Source organism: Nymphalis io, chromosome 19 (genome assembly GCF_905147045.1).
Source record: "Nymphalis io chromosome 19, ilAglIoxx1.1, whole genome shotgun sequence".
Classification (NCBI taxonomy): domain Eukaryota; kingdom Metazoa; phylum Arthropoda; class Insecta; order Lepidoptera; family Nymphalidae; genus Nymphalis; species Nymphalis io.
Genome location: NC_065906.1, coordinates 1,519,546 through 1,543,100, shown reverse-complemented (window position 1 = coordinate 1,543,100; position 23,555 = coordinate 1,519,546). Strand labels below are relative to the sequence as shown.

General features: G+C 33.6%; 2 protein-coding genes across 3 annotated transcripts in view; one reads left to right on the top strand and one right to left on the bottom strand.

Annotated features, from left to right (window-relative positions):
- LOC126776217 (cell growth regulator with RING finger domain protein 1-like) overlaps positions 1 to 14,431 on the top strand; it is a 43,332-nt gene extending 28,901 nt beyond the window's left edge. The window contains exons 4-7 of one of the 2 annotated variants that reach the window (XM_050498529.1): positions 2,597 to 2,735; positions 3,128 to 3,235; positions 3,687 to 3,846; positions 12,144 to 14,431. In XM_050498529.1, the coding sequence (XP_050354486.1) occupies positions 2,597 to 2,735; positions 3,128 to 3,235; positions 3,687 to 3,846; positions 12,144 to 12,283 (547 nt within the window). In that variant the 3' untranslated portion in view covers positions 12,284 to 14,431. Of the gene's footprint in view, positions 1 to 2,593; positions 2,736 to 3,127; positions 3,236 to 3,686; positions 3,847 to 12,143 lie in introns of both variants that reach the window. The other variant, XM_050498528.1, reaches the window with a different exon arrangement.
- A 2,544-nt stretch (positions 14,432 to 16,975) lies between these two features.
- On the bottom strand, positions 16,976 to 23,455 carry LOC126776063 (intraflagellar transport protein 46 homolog). The gene is made up of 7 exons (XM_050498333.1): positions 23,218 to 23,455; positions 22,958 to 23,063; positions 22,575 to 22,743; positions 21,809 to 21,975; positions 21,217 to 21,320; positions 18,795 to 18,907; positions 16,976 to 17,326 (listed from the first exon to the last, which is right to left on the bottom strand). The coding sequence occupies exons 1-7, from the start codon at positions 23,407 to 23,409 to the stop codon at positions 17,056 to 17,058; spliced, it is 1,122 nt and encodes a 373-aa protein (XP_050354290.1). The 5' UTR covers positions 23,410 to 23,455; the 3' UTR covers positions 16,976 to 17,055.
- Between the last annotated feature and the right edge of the window lie 100 nt (positions 23,456 to 23,555).

Sequence of the window (23,555 nt, the reverse complement as noted above, 5' to 3'; positions counted from 1 at the left end):
AGAATCGAACCCACAACCTTCGGCATGAAAGGCATCTACCAACCACGCCGACCGACCCGTCAAATCTTCTTTACATTGCCAATGCGCCACCAACCTTAGGAATTAAGATGTTATGTCCCTTGTGCCTGTAGTTACAATGGCTGCACTCATCCTTTCAAACGGAACACAACAAAAAACAGTATTGCTGTTTGGCTAGCGATAGTGCCATATAAAAGATAATAGAAAATAAACTTTGAACTAGTTAATAAACAAACGTCAAATATAATAATTCGTTTAAAATTGAAATCAAACAATTACAAAATGTAATTATTCATGAAATTTTGTTTTTAAATAAATAGCGTCATCGCATTATCTAATTGTTTTTTTTTATTTGTTTAATGTTACGTTATGCTCGTCGTAAGCAGGAAAACCTACATTCAACTTAGATTACACATGCTAAGGGTTTCCATAACATATTTTCTTAAAAGGATAAAGAAGATATATGTTTCAAAGAAAGTTATTATAATTTAATTATCGTTTGAAATTTTTGTATTATAATTTATTTAATACGTAAGCATTACACAGTGAGTACCTTCGGATGTGCAACCTGAGAAAAACCGTACGAAACTTTAATAACTTATAAGATCATAGCTTTACTTCGCGTACAATATGAGTATCTTGGATACTATTTTAGATTTTATATTAGATTTATTTTATTTTATTCCTTATTACAGCACCTTTTTTTTTTATAGAATAGGAAGGTGAACGAGCATATGGGCCACCTGGTAAGTGGTCACCAAACGCCCTTAGACATTGGCATTGTAAGAAATGTCAACCATCGCTTATAGCCAATGCGCCACAAACCTTGGGAACTAAGATTTTATGTCCCTTGTGCCTGTAATTACACTGGCTCACTCACCCTTCAAACCGGAACACAACAATAACAAGTATTGCTGTTTTGCGGTAGAATATCTGATGAGTGGGTGGTACCTACCCAGACGAGCTTGCACAAAGCCCTACCACCAGTAAAAAAGTAACCTACCTCATATCCTATAAGTTATTTCTTACAACGTTGGCTGCCTGGCGTTATGTAGCGATAAAGTCGCCAAAATTGTATGCTACTCTTATTTAGGTTGTATCCATGTTTTTTTTCTTTGGGGTGCACAATAAAGTATAAGTTTATATGTTATGTATGTATGTATGTCGTCGAGATGGCCCAGTGGTAAGAACGCGTGAATCTTAATCGATGATCGTGGTTCAAACCCGGGCAAGCACCACTGAATTTTCATGTGCTTAATTTGTGATTATAATTCATCTCCTGCTATACGGTGAAGGAAAACATCGTGAAGAAACCTGCATGTGTCTAATTTCACTGAAATTCTGCCACATGTGTATTCCACCAACCCGCAGTGGAACAGCGTGGTGGAATAAGCTCCATACATTCTCCTCAAAAAGGGAGAGGAGGCCTTAACCCAGCAGTGGGACATTTACAGGCTGCTACTGTACTGTACTGTACTGTATGAATATATAAGTGTATAAATGTTGGTATATTATATACTTTTATTATGTTTATATGCATTCAATAAATTTTAAGTATAAGTTGTTCGCACCCTACGCCCGATTAATGATCCTGGCTAAAAAAAAAAAAAAAACAAATATTTCTCTTTACAGAGATTGCCTGGAAGAGAACTGTAAGTGATAAGGCCTTTGCATACTGTATGTTCTTTTATATGTTTATAAATTGTGCAATAAAGGATTAATAAATAAATAAAAAGTATAAAGTATTATGGCGCATGAAAATAAAAGGAATCGCATTTTCTGTACCCTATTTATTTGAAACTAGTCTTAGCCCGCGTATGAGGTAGGGGTAGATGTAGATACCTTATGACTTTTTTGTACCGTTGACAACGTGTATGCAAAATTTCACAAAGAGTAGTGAGTAGTTAAGACGTTAATTAACAAACAAACTCACTTTCGCCTTTATAATATTAGTAAGAATTAGGGCGGTTTGTAAATTGCATGATGTGGATTTGGTACCTGCATCACGACTGCGGAAACCTTGAGGTTACTTTTTATTACTTTATTAGTATTTAACCCCTTTTTAAACTGTTTCGTCGTTTAATGTTAATTAATGTTATCGTGTGTGATCGAAATTCGAGAAACTCAACTAGGATAGATTTCAGTTTTATTTAATTTACTTCAAAATGAATACAAACAAAAGGCCACAGGTTTGTATTCATAATGACTAAAACTCGATATTGATATTAATGTTTTTATCCGACTGTGCTCACTAACTTATCTCAGTCGTGAAATATTTAAATCCTATTTACTATACCACACACATACCACAGTGTAATAAAACATACGTGATATCAGATATGACTCTATACACTGTACTGTATACGCTGCTTCGGTTCGTGTATCCCTTAGATGGTAATATCAATGTCTTTAATTGTCACTGGTTAATTGTTATTAAAAACAAATAATTATTTGTTTCAAACAAACATATAAGTTTAACTTGAAATTTTATTCTCTTTCAGTTCTAAATAAATTTGATGTCATAAGTTCGTTTTGCTCCTTACATTTGAATTAGCAACAATTTATCTTGTTACAGAAGCAGTTCACACGATGAGAAGGAAATGAAACTGTCGTCAGAACCTTTGCAGTTGGGCCCTCCGCCTCGAACCTGCTACCCGCTAGTCGTAATCCTGGCGCGCGATCAGCGAGACACAGCGGAGCTTAGGCCGGATGATACGGTAAAAGAATTAAGCCTCAATTAAAATTAAAAAAAAAAACAAAAGAGCCAAGATGGCCCAGGGTTATAACACGTGTCAACAATCGGAACCAAAATTTGTAGGTTCAACCTGGGCAAGCACCACCAAATAATTCATATTTTTAATTCATTTATAATTCATCTGTTCAGTGAAAAGAAACATTGTGACGTTTCGTCTGCATGGTGCCGATGAAAATCTGCCACTTGTGTATCCATCAACCCCTAAGTGAAGCAGTTTGGACTTTTTCTTTAAAGCATGTTATATGATGAACTTACGAGCAGGTTGGCAATTTTTTGTCAATCTTCGTCATTGGAAATTGAACTGTACTGACTAGAATATATGAAACATTTTCTCCAATTTTGTCTTCAATCCAGGTAGCACTAGTAACAGTCGTCCACATCCGGGACGACCAGTGTCCGCTGCCCAGCGGGATCATAGCTCAGTATTTAAAACAAGCCAACGGACATTTGTCCTGTTTAAAGGTAAAGTTTTATATGAACACGATATCTAATTAGTTTGAAGGAAAATATCGTGAGGACACTTGCATGATATTCTGACACATGTATATCCAGTAACCTATATTTGTACAGCATGGTTAGTGTTTTTTAAACCATAACTTTTCCTCAAGTGACGAGCGTTCAGCAATGGGCCGTTTACAAGCTGTTACCTTATTAATTTACTTAAATTATTTCTAGTGATGAATCCACACCTTCGCTTAATTTTATATTCTGCACGAAAGAAAAACATTTTGTAATTGTGATGTTGATGTTTCTGACACTAAGGCTAATTCATGTGTGCTGGTGAATTCCAGCTGTTGAATGTATCTTTGATCATGAAAAGAGACTTAATCTCGGGATTAAGTATTAAAATCTCGTGCGATGTCTCTAGACATATCGATAGTATTGTGTATAGAATGTGTCGAATGTGTTCCAGCAATTATACGTGTCGGGCGAGTCCGGCGAGGCGTGCGAGGGTGACGGCGAGGCGGGCGGCGGGTACGCGCGCGAGGCGCTGTGCTGCGTGTGCGCCGCCGCGCCGCTGTCGCGCGCCCTGCTGCCCTGTCGACACGCCTGCCTCTGCGCGCGCTGTTTGCGTGAGTTCCATTTTTTCCACGCACAGTATTTCCGATCGTTCTTACCTCAAAAGATATACAGATGAATACACACAATAATTTTAACACTTCATTATTTGTACCAGATATAAAATAGATACAAAAAAATCCCATTAGAGAACTAAGTAAATAAAGAAACTTGAACAAAACCCCATTCTCACCTTACTCGAAACCTACATAAAATCGAATTACCCAAATTCCGAACAGTATGGCACAATAATTATATTATTTGAAGGAGCTCAGCTTTACAACTCATTACCAAATTCAATTAGAATATTCAAAAAAGATTAAAAAGTTATATAGTGGCACAAATTGGTATAAGTTAATAAGTTATGGTATAGTACTATATATTTAATGGTATTTCCTAAGTTTAAGCAGACTTTGTTCTTTTTTTAGGAAATAAATGTCTTACACCTTAAATATAAGTGTCGATAACATCAATGTATTGTAAGCTACTAGAGAAATATTCTAATTATTAATATCTGTGAAATTAGATACGATAGAAGCCGAGATGACCCAATGGTGAGAACGCGTGAATCTTAACCGATGATCGTGGCTTCAAACCCGGGCAAGCACCTTAATTTGTGATTATAATTCATCTTGTGCTTTACGGTGAAGGAAAACATCGTAAGGAAACCTACATGTGTCTAATTTCACTGAAATTCTGCCACATGTGTATTCCACCAACCCGCACTGGAACAGCGTGGTGGAAAAAGCTACAAACCTACTCCTCAAAAAGGGAGAGGAGGCCTTAGCCCAGCAGTGGGACATTCACAGGCTGTTACTTTACTGTACTGTACTGTGAAATTAGTGCACTAAGTTATCAACCTAGTTGATCGTGATCTAATGACTAGTTATAAGGCAGCAGATCTCAGAGGTCCTGGCTCCTCAGGTCGGGCCGATAAAAAGTTATTGGGGTTTTACTATAGAAAATTTCTCAGAAGCAGCCCGGAATAGCAACTTCCAAATTGGAAGTTTGTCCCATTGGATTATGAAAGTGAGGGAATAGATAGTGCTGTGTTTGCGTGAACACGTTTCCGCATTCGCTAGTCCCATTGATCCATTAAGGGGTTAGCCGCCGTGGCTGAAATAGGTCAGGAGGAATTCAAAATTTGAACTAATTAAATAATTTAATCTTACTTTACAAATCGCAGTTACCTGGTGGTAGGGCTTTGTGCAAGCTCGTCTGGGTAGGTACCACCCACTCATCAGATATTCTACCGCAAAACAGCAATACTTGATATTGTTGTGTTCCGGTTTGAAGGGTGAGTGAGCCAGTGTAATTACAGGCACAAGGGACATAAAATCTTAGTTCCCAAGGTTGGTGGCGCATTGACTATAAGCGATGGTTGACATTTCTTACAATGCCAATGTCTAAGGGCGTTTGGTGACCACTTATTATCAGGTGGCCCATATGCTCGTCCACATTCCTATTCTATAAAAAAAATACCTATTTGCACTTAAACGGTGCACTTTAAATTATAAGATTTATTTAATAAAATACGATTAAAGATTAACATCAAAAGAAACGTGAAGTAATTAATTCAATTTAATATCTTTATGTACATTTCAGTTATTGTTATAATAGCATATATAATAGGATAATAGGATTCTTAATATACTTCTAGTTAAATACAATTAACATTTATATATAAATAAAAATTACAAAATAAAATAACGCGATAAACTTTGAATCACTAATTCCTCATCAAGTAATATGCCTTAGTTTAGAGAATTTTCGAGACGATTTATTGCTACAACGTATATGAATATAAATGGCAAGTGATTGTATTTGACGATAAAAAAGTTGGAAAGAGACGCGTTTAAGGGACGCGACCACTCATAGGGGTGAAATATTTGTGTGTACTCGAATGGGTTCAGCTCATCAAACCCGCTCTGCCAGGCATGGAAGTCACACTTCACTAGTGGTACGAGACTAGGTCCTTCGCGTGCCACCGCTATCTCGTCAGTCGCTAACAGTGGCAGTTTATCGGCGGTTACATTATAGCCAACAAACCATTTTTGTGGTAGTAGATCGATCAGCAACTGTTCAACTCGACAATAAAAGCTTAAGATATATAAATATTAAGCAAATATTTACAAAGAGCCCATGCTTCACCAGTTATTAAACACGACCGGCTCTTCCAACGTCACAGTCAGTCAACAGTCAGTGGGCCTTGAGATACGAAGATATTTTTTCATTCCAAAATGCAAAGTGAAAGAGAACTTACTGCTGCCGCTTCGAACAAGTATTCACATTTTGAAGTCACCGACGCACCGCTACGGACTTGTCTGTGATTCCACGATGGTACTCTGTCTTGCGTCGCTGCGGGCCGGTCGGCGTCCGTCCGTAATATCACGCACCGTGGGAACCTTTACAAAATAGCGTCGCTGACCTCGTGTCATTGTTACAACGGATAAAATTATACACCGTTAAACTGTTTCGTTTTAACATACAATTCGAATATATGCATAATTTTGATTATATTATGCATACTAAGCATTGTCTACACTCAACATCAACTCCCTGATCCCTCGTGTTGATTTAATTAAATCGTAAATGTTTACATGTGGGAATTATATTCAAACAATGACAACTCTAATAAATTATTGACAAAAAAACACTTACATAAAATATCCGGTTTTAAATAAAGATATAAAATTCGATAGGATTTATGTATAATTAGCAGAGAAATAGCAATGCTTCTTAATCACGTCGGAAAACATAACGCCTAAAACTTACCAAAGTAACGGTTTTCCCCTAAATCAACAGTAAAGCTATTGGGGACGGCAACAGCCCAAGCATCTTTCACATTAAGCTGAACATAATATGGGCCTACCCATATTAAGCTCAGCTTAAGGCGTTTCTATTAATAGCTTCTATTTCAGACATAATAATCAATATTTACAATTATTAAAATATACAATACTATATTATCGATCAAATAAATTATAAAATTAAATCACTAACAGTTTTTATAATTTCATAAAATTAATTTCAAAACGATCCAAATAAAATCCGGCTACATCTATAACTATTACGTCTGTCCAAAAGTATTATTTTTATTTGAACGCAGTTTTGTCGACAGCTGTTAGGCTTCGAGGCTATTTTCGTAGCTTCTAACTTCCATTTAAAAGTTACAATAATACCGATCTATGAAAGACCAAATTTTGGAAAATATCCCATTTCTATTATGTAATAGAAGAAATAAAGTAATCGTATATATGCATTTTGAGGATATTAACCCTTATCAGTCCATGGTGTTGTTTTGACGCACCAAAAAAAAAACATATAATAGAAAATAACAAAAGCAGTGTAACTTTCTTAATAAACAATATAACATGTGAAAATTATAAAAATCGATGCAAAAAATGTTCATATTTAGAAGCGTTAAAACGATGTCTGATTGTGTGTGTGTGCTTATAAGTATTTATAAATTATCTATCACGTCGTAAATCTTGTGAACAAACTATGACGTAGACTGAAAGCTGTGTCGTTTTTATCACACGCGTAATAACTTGAAATGATTAACGATGAATGATAAAATACTAAAGTAAGCAGGACATCCACAGGGAAATGTCGATACGATACGATTGTTATGATTAACTTTATTAAATGACCATTTAAAATGTGATGGTTTTACGAATGATACCGTAACCGTAACAGCCTGTGAATGTCCCACTGCTGGGCTAAAGGCCTCCTCTCCTCTTTTTGAGGAGAAGGTTTGGAGCTTATTCCACCACGCTGCTCCAATGCGGGTTGGTAGAATTCACATGTGGCAGAATTTCAGTGAAATTAGACACATGCAGGTTTCCTCACGATGTTTTCCTTCACCGTAAAGCACGAGATGAATTATATATGGTATAGGTATGTTCTTACCACAGGGCCATCTCGGCTTCATTTTTACGAATGATAACCTATAATTAATAGAGCATTTGCCAAAAACTTTTTTATCCTCTGTTTAACTATCCTGGAAAAATTTTCACACACGGCCATCTGATCCGAAATTAAGCTTGTACAGAGCTTCTGCTATGGAAACCAGACAACTGATGCACTACATATACTACTTTTTTTTGTAAATACACACTTATATAGATAATTACACCCAGACTCAGGACAAACAGACATGTTCATGCACACAAATGTCTGTCCTGGGTGGGAATCGAACCCACAACCTTCGGCGTGAAAGGCAAGTATCTACTAACCACGCCAACCGGCTCGTCAAATATATCTACTGTGTATCTACTGTTGGTTGTCCAAAATAAATAAAAATAAATAAATAAACGTCCTGCTGGAGAAAAATCTTTATAATTAATACCTAAATAAATTTTACTTTTTTAATATTAGTTTTAAACTAAAACTAAATTAAATAATCGGTTTAGTAGTTAATACGTTAAAGAAACATACAAACAAATAAACTCACTTTCACATTTATAATATTAGCAAGGATATAAGTATTTAATGTCAAATATTTATGTGTTCCACGCATGCCTTAAGTGATAACGTGTGTTTCTTTGATGTTCGTTATCAATTCGTTTTTAAATAATCTGATTGTGATGAAATATTTCAATAAAGGGTCGTTCCGCGAAAATATTCGCCATGTTGATTGAAAGGCTGTACAATCAAATTCTTGTTTCTCTTTTCTTTTTGCATGCTCGACACATTGGGAAATAATCCTGAAAATATCCATACAAAAAGTTCAATTTGTATATGTTGGTGTAAAATATTTTAAAAAGGATTTTGCGATTAAAATAAATACACATACAACATAGAATAAAGCACTCGACGATAAAGGGTCAACATACAATAAAGGGTCGTTCCGCGAAAGGTCTCGAAGATGCCGAAAGGTCCGGAAAAAAAATATTCGCACATTTGTTCTTCAATGCAAACGTTTTATGTCGAACCTTTCTGTATCCTAATCGTGCGAAGCTAGGACGTGTAGCTATAGCTTCTGTCTCACTCGCACTTTTTCTAAATATTCCTCACATTAAACTGTATTCGAAACTCAACAAACCATAATATGTATATATTTTTAGTTCATGTTATAACTTTTCTGAAATAGGATGCTGAATTTTTACGGTTATTTTTATAATATTTTTAAATACTAACTACTACAATTTGTGTATCATTGTAAAATTTAAAATAGTACACATAACTCATTATCAACCAGCATTAGAAAAGCGCATAAGCTCATAGCGATCCTGTAACGCTCTCCGGAGAGGGTACAGCTGGTTTTTACTGGGTAATCCGGTGCACTGGATGTTCTAGGCGCCAGCGAGTCCCTCATACTCTCTACTTCATGTGGGAGATATTTCCAGCGAGATCAGACAAGCGCATAAGCTCCAATCTTCCGAGGGAGGGTCTTAGCCCAGCGATGGGACATTTAAATGTTGTTATTATACGTTGTACACACTGTGTTAAATATACAACAATAATATATAACAATATGCATGTATTCGCATTATGTATTCGATCCGTGAACCGATGATCTGCGTCGCCGAAGTATAAAGAGGAAGCGGTCACGAGTTCTAGCTTAGCGACAGTCATGGGTTATTTATACCTTTGTACTCGTTGTGTCACGTTTTCAAATTATTCTTTGTTTTTTTTTTAATTGTAGTTTTAAGTGTAGTTCCTACTTTGAGGGAATAAAAAGATTCGGTTTATTAATAGCATATGTTTAATTTTATTATCTTAATATACTATATATTAAGATGATAATATATATATATATATATATCTCTTCTGTACGTGTGTTTTTCATCTCTTCCTAAATAGCAGGACCGATTTGGATGAAATTTTGAGTGAGTGTTCCGCTAGTTATTCGTATGAAAAATTGATTATTTGTTCCTTGTTGATCTTTTGAAAAAATATAAAACGATCGGGTCAAATAGCTTCTACATATATTAAATCTTATAATTGTTATAATTATAAAGTCCTTCAATTAATACCCACTTTTACCCTTTGAGAAATGTCTTTACAGATGATAAATTATAATATTAATTTTGAAATCAGTAATATACATACATATGCGTTTTTTTAACAATATGGAGAATATGTTGTCAACTAATGATATTTTAATTAAATCAAATGATTATCGGGATGAACACGGGTCTTGAATAAACGTTAAATATCATGATAATAAAGGGAGCGATTTTGGTCACAGTCGCCATTCTTAACGAATAGCCAACTGCGCGGGAGATATAGTGCTCGAGTGTGTGTCTCTATTCCATTACTCAAAAAATTCGATGCGACAGTATTACGACACGACCGGAGAGTTCAGACAAGACCAGCAACTTTACGTGTTTTCCGAGACACATGTGTAGACTTCCAACTATAAAACTTCGGCCTACTACTGCGAATTTCTCGGAAATAATTTTTAACGCAAATTAATGATGATCACGAATTATATATATCAAGTTATAGTTATATCAAGTTATAAAAGTTTATTTTGCTTTATTTTCAAACCAAATATATAGTATCCCATTTATATCTATTAACGAAGTATATTTTGTAATATATAATAAGGTCAAATTTAAAACGCCAAACGCTATCTCCTATGAGCTCATAATGCTATCAGTATTCCGAACTCGTCGTACGCATCCGATCGCATCTGTGCCAATGCCAGCAGTTTAAACTCTAAACCTTCGCCAGCGACCTTTGCACACCCATTTGGTGAGGATAATGTTAGGGCCATTATCGGACGTACAATAATATTTATTATTATTGTTTTTGTTTCGTAACTGTTTATTATTTATTTATAATTAGGAAGACAAACAGTTACAAAGTACGTATAAGATTATCAAATTAAAAAATTTATTACTATTACTAAATTTACATTATTAAAAATTAATAATATCCTGGGACATTTTTCACACACGGCCATCTGATCCCAAATTAAGCAGAGCTTGTGCTATGGAAACCAAACAACTGATATACTACATATACTACTTTTCTTTTATAAATACATACTTATATAGATAATTACCCAGACTCATGACAAACAGACATGTTCATTCACACAAATGTCTGTCCTGAGTGGGAATCGAACCCACAATCTTCGGCGTGAAACGCAAGTATCTACCAACCACGCCAACCGGCTCGAAATTAAAATTCATTACATAGTAGTTTGTGGCACAACGGTAACAACTAAAATAATATTGATAATAAGAAATTAACAAATAAAATTAAAATGATAGATTTTACTAAAAATTCATGCAATATGAACAAAATAATAAAATAAATAAATATATCTTGTAACACACTTGTCAATTGTCTAAATTTAAAGCGGATGAATCTGTAAAACGCAACTGCGTATATAATAATATTATATACTAAAATCTTCACCTAAACGCGCAGCACGTCTTCCGCAAATGTCTCCACATTTGTTAGTATAGATCAAGGGAGTGTTCATGCCGTGGGGATAATCTAAGTAATAGTAATCGACAAAGTAATTTCGGTTTCTTATTAAAAGGTTTTGAATGCACGACAAAACTGAAGTCGCTCCCAAGCTTAAATAATGTACTTCTATTTATTGTATTGAAAGTTATTATGTATTTAACAATAACAATAACAGCTTGTGAATGTCATACTGCTGGGCTAATGCCACCTCTCCTTTTCTTTTTTTTGAGGGAAGGTTTGAAGCTTATTCCACCACGCTGCTCCAATGGGGTTTGGTGGAATACACATGTGGCAGAATTTCAATACAATTTGACACATGCAGGCTTTTCCTCACGATGTTTTCCTACACCGTCAAGCACGAGATGAATTATAAACACAAATTAAGCACATGAAAATTCCGTGGTGCTTGCCCGGGTTTGAACCCACGATCATCGGTTAAGATTCACGCGTTCTAACCACTGGGCCATCGTCGGCAACATTATGTATTTTACTTAGCGTTATTAACAATTTATATATTATAATAATTAAAATAAACTAATTACAATTTATTTTTTTGAATAATAAAGATGATAGCTTGAATGATAGAGTGTATAATGAGTCAACACCGCCCATAGACATTGGCACTGTAAAAATATATTAACCATTCGTTACGTCGTCAACACGCCACCGACCTTGAGAACTAAGATGTTATGTCCCTGTTACAATGGCTCACTAACCTTCAACAATGCCAAGCGTTGAAGAGTTCAACGCTTGGCATTGTTGCTGGGCTTTAGAATATGTGTTGAGTGGGTGATACCCAGACGGGCTAGCAGAATTAACAGATTCGAGACATATATAACGCCTATTATATGTATATTAATAATAAATATTATTATTTCAGCTAAATTAGACAAGTGCCCAATATGCCGGAGCGTGATCACAAGCTACTTCTGCATCCGCAACGAGGAGGAACCCCTATCGGAGCTCAAGCAGCCGTTCCCTCTAAACAGACGCCTCCTAAATTTATTCCACTATCACTAGCTATTAGTAAGTACGGTCAGCGTAAAAATGAATTCGTTACGAAACGTCTAACCTTCTAGATTAGCATTTAAAATCGATTAATGTTCAAACAATTGTCATCAATCATTATGAGTTATATTTTCATTGCATACTCCCAATGGTTATTGAAGAACAGTATTCAACTTGACCTGACCTGTAGGGCGATTCTATAAGAACTCTCTGAAGTGAAAACCCGTGAAATGTTGACAACCGACTTTAGTGATATACTATTTTGATGCGTGTATTCTTGAAATGTTATGATTATTACGGTCAATGTCGCATATTACTTTCTGACATTTCACGATCGTTTTCCACTTTGAGTTTCGAGTTTGTTATTACAGGATAGCCCAACTGATGGCAAAATAAAAACGATTTCGATATATATTTAAAACAATCGATTATTTGAATTTTGCAATCGATTTAAACGATTAACATTTCGAAATAGGTTGTGTTTGAATGATTCGTAATGACATAATTATTATTTTTTAAAACAAATGATTTTGAATTATTAAATTTTTATTTGTTTTGTTTTGTATGGAGTAATACAATGCGCAAATAAATGACCTTAAGTGAATTGCATTTAAAATAGACTTGCGATACTATTTACTAAATCACGATATAATTAAGAAACAGGGCTATAATTGATGTTACTATTTTTAAAATCTTGTTTGCAAGTTTGTGCATAATTTCAATATACCTTTATCAAACGGTATTGTTTTAATATGTAATTGCGTGTTTTATTACAAATACTCTAACTGAAGCAAAACGTTTTTATATTCTGGCGACACTTTGTACCACGTCGCAAAATAAGATAATTAGAAGATTAGACGTTTCATTAAATTCACTAACTACACGAGAACTTATGATTAGTTGTAATTAATATCTGAAATAACGTAATTAAAATAAATTGTTTGTAAAGAGAAAAAAAATTGAAAAAACGGCACAAAGATTTACGATTCTGTGATAGAAGACCTTTTTTCAGACTTGGACATCAATTCGCAAATATTAACAAAACGATTGACACACAAATATTATCAATGAGACTAAATCGTCACAGTCGTAGGGCGAAGACTGTTTTGAAAACTATTAAAGTATTATTCACGTAAACATAAAATTATACACTTACTGCCGCGTATATATTACTCACATTTAACTCAATCCCAGCTAACCCAAAACTGTGTTCCGTCAAATTTTTCACTCAGTTTTTGGTACTTATTCATTCCTGTATTGAACCAAAAATCACACACGGAAAGCAAAAGTACCGGTGACACTATGGAGGTCAGTGCTTTTGATTTCACAGATTTCCGAACGTAGCATTGTGAGTATTTAAATGGATGCACATCGCCTTACGCCTATGCCCACGATTCCAATTGAGGTCGACAGAAGTGCCTATTGGTCTCTGCAAACATATTTTAAACTTCTCCTTTGTAGGAATGCAATGTAAAGTAAAACCGATGTCAGACTAACATTTAGCCGGTTTTCGGTGAACATGACCCAACCTTTTTTGGGGGCAGGATCCGCGCCTGCTCACGGCATCGTGATGTGTTTCCAAAAATACACAAATGGCATTCAATTTGGTGTAAGGCGTTCCTAATTTTTCCTTTATAAATGTGAAATATATAATAAGGAACGTCTTAAGTGATCGGTAAATGTCTCTGTGTGTTTATATACGAAGATTCACCACATTGAAAGGTCAGTAATTATAATAAGAAAAACACATCGAAACTTAAAAGACGCTATCCCTACTAGTATCTACTGTATTTAAGAGTTGCAGATACGTCTTTGTACCACGATTATTACGAAATATTAATTCGCTAGCATTTGCCATGAAATTAATAATACGATACATGATAAAATTAAATATCTCCCGACCGTAGGATTCTTCTTTAAGTGCCATCTTAAGTGAGATTAAACTCATGTTGGGCCAATTAATACAACCCAGAGCAACCCCGGCATTATAACGTCATATTATAAAAGACCAACTCTTCAGATATCATTACGTCATACAATTATATAATAAAATCCCATAATCAAAAATCAAATCTTAATTTCATGTTACTTTTATTTTTTATTACTTTAAAACTTGGTAGCATTTATTTTTTTTTAACTATACTGCCGAAAAACCTAAAAACTATTTATTCTTTTGAAGTTATCAATATTATTCTTTATACAATTTCTAATAAAGGGATTTAAAAAAAATGTATTGATTGATATTTTTTTATCTGTGTATATTATTTAGTGATGTATTTAAAAGACAAATTATATTAAGTTGTGAAGATTTGTAGGTTATGTTTTTTTTTTTCATAATATTTTATTGTAACTGTGTAATAGCTAGTCTTTAATTGCTTTTATTTTCTTGATTTATTTATATTTTTGCTTTTTATAGAATAGTTAAACTGTTTTATTTACACTTTGGGCACTTATAAATTTAAAAAAATAAACATGCAATTGTTCCTATAAATCAGTTTCAAATGGCGTATGTATATTATTTAATGTATAACTTCAATATAATTTTCAAAATAAATGTAATAAATGATATGTTTATAATATATATATATAAAGTAAACATAAGATCAATTAAGAGTGTGGGTGCAATGTATGCAACTGTGATAAATGCTTTGTGAATACGCTAAGTTTTGTAAATAATATAAATAAGTAAATTTTAAGTATTAACGAATAAGTTACAATAACATTTTGTTTTTTTTTTTATTCACGATAACGTAGCTTAATTCAGGCACTAGATACAATTATAGTTCCAATTTGATGTCTATTATAAATAAAATTAATATAATTAATCGGCCTTCGTTGTTAAACATTTGTCATTATCAAGGGTCTTCCAATAAAAGAATACATAAAATACATCTATTTTGTGACATAGTAAAATTAAACTATTGAAAATAACATAATATACGATATTTTTTTATTGTGTGAAAGAAGCCTTATCTCATTCAATTTAGTTAGTGGTTTTATTTCATAACCTCAAAAGAACATAATTTGCAATAAGGTAAGGCTACTTGAGAAATGAATAGGATTTTGTTGAATATATTTTCTTAATATAAACAAATCTCATTGATCTCAATTGCAAAAGTAATGTTTTAGTGAATGAGAGGAATCGTCATATAAGCATAATGTAGATGGTTATTTTAATATTGACTCAGGCCAGCGGTTCTCAATCTCTCTCTCAAGAGCTCCGTGACGTCACTTCAAGTGTTCCATGATTGATTTAAGTACACTAAATAAAAACAGTATCACATTATCTATGTTATATAACGTATATGATGAATTTATAAAAGTACACTTTGTAAAGTCACATGTAGTTCCCGTAAAACATTAAGTTTTTTTATAATCATAATAGTCTTACGTAACGTAAACGTTTCAATAATCAAGATTTAATGTTACCAGCTTCAAAAATATTGAGAACTGCCTTAAACAACGATTCAACTACATTTAAATATATAAGTGATATATAGCTAATATGCCACTACTGATTTAAGGTCTTTGCTTAATCGTGATCGCTGATACATAAAATATACAAATTATAATATTATTATTACTCGATGCCTACTATACGGTATTGAGCTCCATTTTGTTCGAAATTAAACTTAGAAAATCTAAGAATGTTCATCAAATGCATTGATTATATTAAAACCAGATTATGACACTTTTTAAAGATTAAATTGAATACTTAGTATTTAGTTGTGCGAAACGGGCACAGATTATTTCGCCAATGTCACATAGGATTTGTAAAGGTTACACCTTCGTCTATTGTTTCGTCAGCTGACGGGCAAACTGACACATGTCACACACGTTAAGTCTCCATAGAAGTATACATCACTAGATTACGAGACGATACGTCATAAATTGTCACAGCAAGCCTTGCCACTAAAATGAGGCCTTAATATGCTTCATAATCAGGTAATTAGTTTTGTAATTTAAGATATATTTCAGTCCCTATGTTTCATGTTTATCTACCGTCCAACCGCCATTAAATCCATATCATCAATAGGATAAATTATATAACTCTACAAAAACATTTTAGCGTTCAAAATGCTTGTTTTTTTTTAATAAAACAATGATTACCGATTGACCAAATATTCAAACGACCAATTCAAATAGTAGCGGAAAAATATCGATTAGAAATTCGATAATTGTCATGTATGACAGATAGTTTTAATCATAGCATCGATATTAACGCTACTATCGATATCAGATGCTGTGATTATTAATGTCTAAGTAAGTATCGATAAACTTTCGATAGTTATAACCGTGCATTATTACTACAAATTTCTAAATTCGATAATAGAAATATATTTAATTCCCTTAAATTAAAAAAAATATATACCTTCTTGATGTTTAACTAAACACCATATAAAATTACTTTTTTTTTAAATACAAAATGTTTTTTAAACGATAGTAATCATTCAAAATGCTGGAGGACGAGGCACGAGATGTTTCATAAAAAATGTATTTCGTTATTATAATTTGTGTTAAATTTTACGTAGAGGCTAAACTAAAGAAATAGCAAGTGTATATTTTTGTCTAAAATATTGTAAAATTTGTAAATAAACAATTGCCAAAGTAAGACCTAAGCTTTTATTTTTCAAAACATTAATTAAAAAAATATGTAATTACTTATTTCAATACAACGTATATAATAAGTTAATCCCAAAAACATTGTTTATAAATATATATATACCCATTAATACTTTCACTGTATACAGATTAATAACCAACAGTATACATTTAATTTTATTTTAACCTCCCACTCCTTCTTTTTCCTTTTCCCTTTCAGCGTACAACTGTGAATTTTTGACAGCAGAATACAAATTGAACAACAAATGCAGAGCTTGTATCCTGTCATTGAGAGTGTCACCTTGCACCGGAATGTCAAATAGAGCACAGACTAAATCTATGTATTGCGATAGTGAACAATCGATGTTGGCGGGAGGGAAGCCAACCTCATTCAACGTATCCTCCATAGTGTCTGGCCATTCCTCCATCAGGTTGTCTATATCAGGCATCTTACTGAAAAATAAAATTCTTAATTATCATTTTTATTTATTATTCAATCTCATTTGTGAAGAGTCTCAGGCTGGATAGTAGATTATCTATGCCTTTTTCATTAAAATAGTTAAACAAAAAAAACGTGCAAAACTGCAAATTGACTTTTTAATTAAGTTCGTAAAGTCTACATGCCTTATTATCTTTAATAAGAAAAAGTTCTTCCCATTCCCATATGACAAGATTAAATAAAACAACAGTCGAGAGCTCCAATCTCTTCAAGAGACATAAAGAGTAAGATAATCAAAATAATACGAATATTTCTCGCGCGACCACAATGGTATATATATCATGACGCTTTACGCTCTAATACTTCTCATTACCACGCCCCATAATAAGACGTTACATGTCCAAATGGCTATATATATGTTGAGAAAGTAGATTTCATCATCTTCCTATTATGATATTAAATTAGAAAGCTTGTTTTAAATAAGTAACTTATTGTTCGCGTTCAACATCGAAGGAAATTTCATTATTATTACTGATTATTGAATTTTAAATGAAGAATCCAAAAATGTTATTTAAAAAAAATGGTTATTCTGTTACTTATGGTAATTATGATTAATCGCATAAGTACACGTTCGTTTAACGTTTCAATAGTACGTAATGGAACATTGGATTTTGAATAAAAATTGGATCATGACTAAGTTATTCGTTGACGTCAATTTGACTACGGACATATGTACAGTACGTTGGTGAACAATAGATCAGGTGAAATGCAATTCAAAATAACTTCTAAGCTTGTCAACAATCTTCAGCACCATTTTAAAGTAAATATTCAACTGAACGACATAAGCCTCCTGTTTTGCAGACAGCTCACAGAGCATAGCAGGATATGCAGGTTTCCGCACGGTGTTTTTCTGTAACGCCGAGCACGAGATTCATTATATATACTTCAGTACTTGATAACTCAATTTTGATTGGCCGGATATTAACCTACTATCTTGATTTCATGTATTCTAACAACTAAGCCATCTTGGCTCTTTTGTTCTAACTCATCTAAAACTTAACACAATTCAGCGTCAAGACAAAACAAAAAACGAAAGAATAGACATAATTAGATAATTTGTTAGAAAATGCACATGACAAAATTATGATGACGAATTCAGTTGCAAGATTCGACGTACAGATGAAATTAAATAAAAGCTTGTAATAAAAATACAATTGCTGAATACAACGACAATTACATTGTTAACTGGCGGCAGCACGGCGACAATGATCACATTGTACTGTCAGCTACAAAAATTAACATTATCTAAAAAATATTGTATTTAAAATTTACAAAAGAAACTATAAAATCAAAACGTAACATAAAATACAGATGTATTTTCGTAGTTAAGATATAGATGAGTTATATATATAGGTACTTATTATACCCACGTAATTGTTTGTCAACGTGTATTCTATCAAGATATTTTTATGTGAACCGTACCTCGTGTAGGTGAAGGTGGGTGGCGGTTTGGCAGAGTGCAATTCACTCACGTCCTTGACCCAGCGCTCGATCGCCTTCGGGTTCTTCTCTGCATTATCTATCTTCCTTGTTAACTGTGAATATAAAGAGATAAACTAATAACCCCACTTGGCTCGTCTATATATATTGTTTTGTATTGCTCGAGTTCAAAGTGAAATGCTTAAATTAAATGTTCGATTCTTTAGCCCCACCAAGCGGATCAGTGATATTCTGTGAGAACTCGACTTTCAATTTTCATTAAGCATCCGTGAAATGTTGACAACCGACTTATCGTGATATACTATTTTGATGCGTGTATTCTTCAAATGTTATGATTATTACGGTCAATGTCGCATATCACTTTCTGACATTTCACGGCCGCTTTCTGCGGTGAGTTTCGAGTTTATTCTGTAAGACAGTATAGCCCTACAGAAATCGTGAACTTTAATCGATAAAAAGAAATATGGTTATTTCAGTTCGTGTAATGTTAGTACATATTTAAATGATGTTAGTAAATAAATAAAAACTAAAAAACAACTGCAATTTAAACAGTGTTTATATTATTGTTAATATTAGTCTTTGTTTATACAACTATATGAAAGATATCAAGATGAGATCATAGACAATTTACTAATTTTTAAAGATTTGACATTATCCTAAGTCTTTGGTTTACTCTTTTGCGTAATGCTAAATATTAATACATTCTACAAATAATCCTTTATGATTTCGAAGCCTTATCAAAGTCCTCGTACAACAAGACAACATTCTTTTATGAGAGTAGTTTTAAAAGTACATTATTTCGACATGCTAGTATCGGGTCATATAAGATCGTTAGTTTCATCATCGTGGGCTTAATCAGCACTAGTTGCTTATCAAAGTCGAGCGAGAATAATTTAGGGCCCTTTTAAATTCATCGCAACGGACGCTGTAAATGGCTACTGCCTCAACAATAATGTGCTGCACTCACGTTAATGACAAAATATAGGGGTGTTTTTCGACGGCCACAAAACATCAATATATGTATATATATATATACTACTACTTTAATATTAATTAGACATATTCCTTACAGAAATAGTAGGTAATTGACGGGCCCGTTAGTGAGGTTAGTAGATACTTGCCTTTCACGCCGAAGGTTGCGGGTTTGATTCCCACCCAGGACAGACATTTGTGCGCATGAACATATCTGTTTGTCCTGAGTCTGGGTGTAATTATCTATATAAATATATATTTACAAAAGAAAAGTAGTGTATGTAGTATATCAGTTGTTTGGTTTCCATAGTACAAGCTCTGCTTAGTTTGGGATCAGATGGCCGTGTGTGAATAATATCCTAGGATATTATAATTAATAGAACGATATGGTATGGTTGTGTTCAATTCAATTCATCTATCATAAATTTATATGCACCGAAGCATTTCGTGGGCACAAACTCGAATGTATAAAAATAGACCGTAAACTAAACAGTCGGTTCCCATTAATTTAATTCTATTATCGTCCTATTTAATACTTAGCCGGGACGAGAACATGAACATTGCTCCAAAGGGCACGATTATCAGTGTATTTACGCACAAGAGGGTTTTTCTATGGGCTATAAACACCTTTATTAAACGTAAAACAAGAATCAAAAGTTCTTTTTAAAGATAAAGACGATTCGAATGGCAGGAGAGGTAATAAGCTACTTTGACCTTAAATTTTATGTCTATAATATATATTTATTAGAGGATTTGCGAAAAAATGACTTTGAATATAAGTAAATAAGTGGATTTGATTATAAATTATAATAAAGATTTTAATATTACCTAGTTTTTAAAAATCGCATTTACTATATATTATAGTCATATGTAAGGAATATGTCAAATAATTAAAAAGCACTAAATTGTCTATGGTTTTATCGTAATATCTTTGATTAGATTAGCAACAAGGGTACGTGTGAGTAGGGTATGTCGGATAACTCTGGAACGATTAACACGTAAATAGCGGATAGTTGAATAAACAAGACAAAAGTCATAGTGACAATAATATACTATATTTAACGCTTTTTTATCTTTATCTCCTCCTTTATTTATATACTTTTGTTAACTCGTCGGTACCGTTACACATTACAGTTAAAATGTTATTGTTTGATAAATTTAATAATTATGGTTTTCTGACAATGATACATAGTACATGTATGTGTAACGCTTATTTATCTTCATCTACTCTTCCTGCTTATAAAAAGTATGCAAACTCACACACTCGCATAATATAAAGCACTTTCGTTTACTTTACCGGCAATCGCGCTTAAAAAACACTTAAATATAAAAAAAGTAAGCGTAGAAAATTTATAACTTACTATATTTTAAATTTTTATTGTAGATTTCTTACTATTGTTATAATTATACATATATACATAACAAAAATTACCACAGTAGACTTTGCGCTTGTGGTTTTCGAAATAGCTCGCAGCTGGAGATGTAATAAAGCCGAGTCGCTTTGCTCTGCAGCTGGCTCGTCCAAAACTGTTAAACCTGCGACGAATAAAAAAATACAAAAATGTTATATTTTTTTATTAGTATTTATATATAATATATAAGTAGTTGATATTAAGCACATTATCTATCTTTTAATATATACATTGTATTATATATAATATAAGCTAACTATTATTAATTATTATTATACTTTCCCCATTCAACTCCAGATATAATAATAGGAAGCCAACTTTAAATAGTGTTATTTTGTTACATTGTAAAACAATTGAAATGTTATTATAAAATAGTACAATGGTAGGATCAGACAGCGGGCGGAACGGGGCGGTGATGTCACGTGAGGGGAATCAGTCTTCTAGTTAATATAGAACACGTCACACACAGTGCCGTCACGTGAAGGGACGTCCCACCATTTGCGTGAATACTAATATGAAAACTCATAGAAGACAACGCGCCGCTGTCATGCCAGCGTCGCGTCACCGTTTCCCACCCCGTCCGCGGACTGATCAAGGCTTATTAACGCTCACCAAGATTGTCAATATGTTCCAAGGCATATTCGGCGAGCGGCTCACCGCGCAAACCAGTCGCCGGAGTGGTCACTTTGATGAAAGCGTCCGTGTCACCCACCGCCGGCACGTACTCCGGGACGAACGGCTGTAGCTTGAATTCTATGTCAATCTTTTGTGGCGTGTACCTTTGAAATTGTAATTGTATGTTTTTCGAGTAGTATAAAAGAAACAGACGAGATGGCTCAATGGAAACAAATTGTAGATTTCAGAAATATTAATTACGAGGCTACGTCGTGGTGTATATTATAAGAAATTAGTAAAAATGTTATCTAACTTTTTCTAACTTCTTAAGACGCTCGAATCAAAGCGCATCGTTATCTTATTTCTTTCACAGGCGAATATAAATGAAAACAATCATTTATTTACACAAACGCTTATCATAGGACATTGTACTGTTTCCGTTCACACGTACGCGTAAAAGTTCTTAAAATGTCTCATAGAATGATATGCTTATATTATATGCTTTGTGAACTTGTATACTTGTACACGGCAATGCTCTGTATTGTCGTATTTCAGCAGGAATTTGTGTTTTTTTTTCAAGGTATACATATAGAAGTGGCAATTAACGATCAGGTCAATTGCTAAGTTTTGCTCCTGTGTTGTTTGACAATTGCAGGATTATTTACTTACACTTATATATTATACACTTTTAAAAACTCTCATCATGCGATTTCAACGACATTTAAAATAAAAATGTAACAACAAAATTTGTATTAGTACTTACTTCATAATGTATTGGAACACATTCTCCAATTCCGGCGGTACTTTGAGGTCCTGATACTGTTTCGGATCGTAAGCACCCTCCGCTGGAATCACAACCCCCCTCCGTCTCCCACTGCCACCACCTACTAAAGGATCTGCGACTTCTACGCCCACATCCGCACTATCTGTGTCTGATATGGCAAAATTATATGCGTTTTGTATAAATAAACAATTGAAATACTTATGCAAATGATTTAAATAACCTATTTAGAACTGAATATCTTAGAGTTCGAATAGATGACTTCACTTCCTTAAATAATTTCTTACGATATATTTTATCTTTAAATAACTAAATAAAAATCTAATCTAATATTAAATAATTAAGTAACACCACATTATGAATACCTGAATTCGAAGAATCATGACGTTTGCTGGACTGTCTAGACAAATCACTGTTCCCTTTAGCTGTCTGTTTTATAGAAGTTTCTTGATCTGGTTTTCTTTCTGGGGACTAAAATATATATATATATATAATATCAAATTTAATAATATTCGCATGTAGCTCCGATTATTTGCTTAATACTTAAGTACTAGATGTTTTTTTTCTATCTTATTCAATAAAAATACAATATACTAGTATCAAATAAATATAAATTCGTAATTACCTGGTCTTCGTCAGAGAGATTTCCAAACTTCTCAGGACCCGAATCGCTTTCGCTTTCGGAATCAAAATCGTGCCTTGCCGTGTGTCTCACGGGCGGGTTGAACTTGGCCATGGCTGCTTTCACTGCTTCCTCGTCAGAACTCGGCGGACTGTCTATCTCTCTTGCATTCACTTCCACTGTCTCGTCGTACATCCCTTGGATACTTCCAAAATCAGAAGCGTTTCTCCCTTCCGTATTGAACGAAAGAGTTTGACAGTGTTTATGATGTTTGTCGGTGGTTGCCATGGCAACGCGCGAGGTAACTTTCCACCGAAACCTTTGCAATGCTCAAGGGAAAG

What these genes read in the sequence shown, in the direction of transcription:
- LOC126776063 (XM_050498333.1), bottom strand. Translation starts at nt 23,409, where the DNA reads ATGTACGACGAGACAGTGGAAGTGAATGCAAGAGAGATAGACAGTCCG. An exon ending in TCATGATTCTTCGAATTCAG is followed by an intron (nt 22,744 to 22,957) that starts GTATTCATAATG and finishes TTGCCATATCAG; the next exon opens with ACACAGATAGTGCGGATGTG. An exon ending in GTGTTCCAATACATTATGAA is followed by an intron (nt 21,976 to 22,574) that starts GTAAGTACTAAT and finishes ACAATTTCAAAG; the next exon opens with GTACACGCCACAAAAGATTG.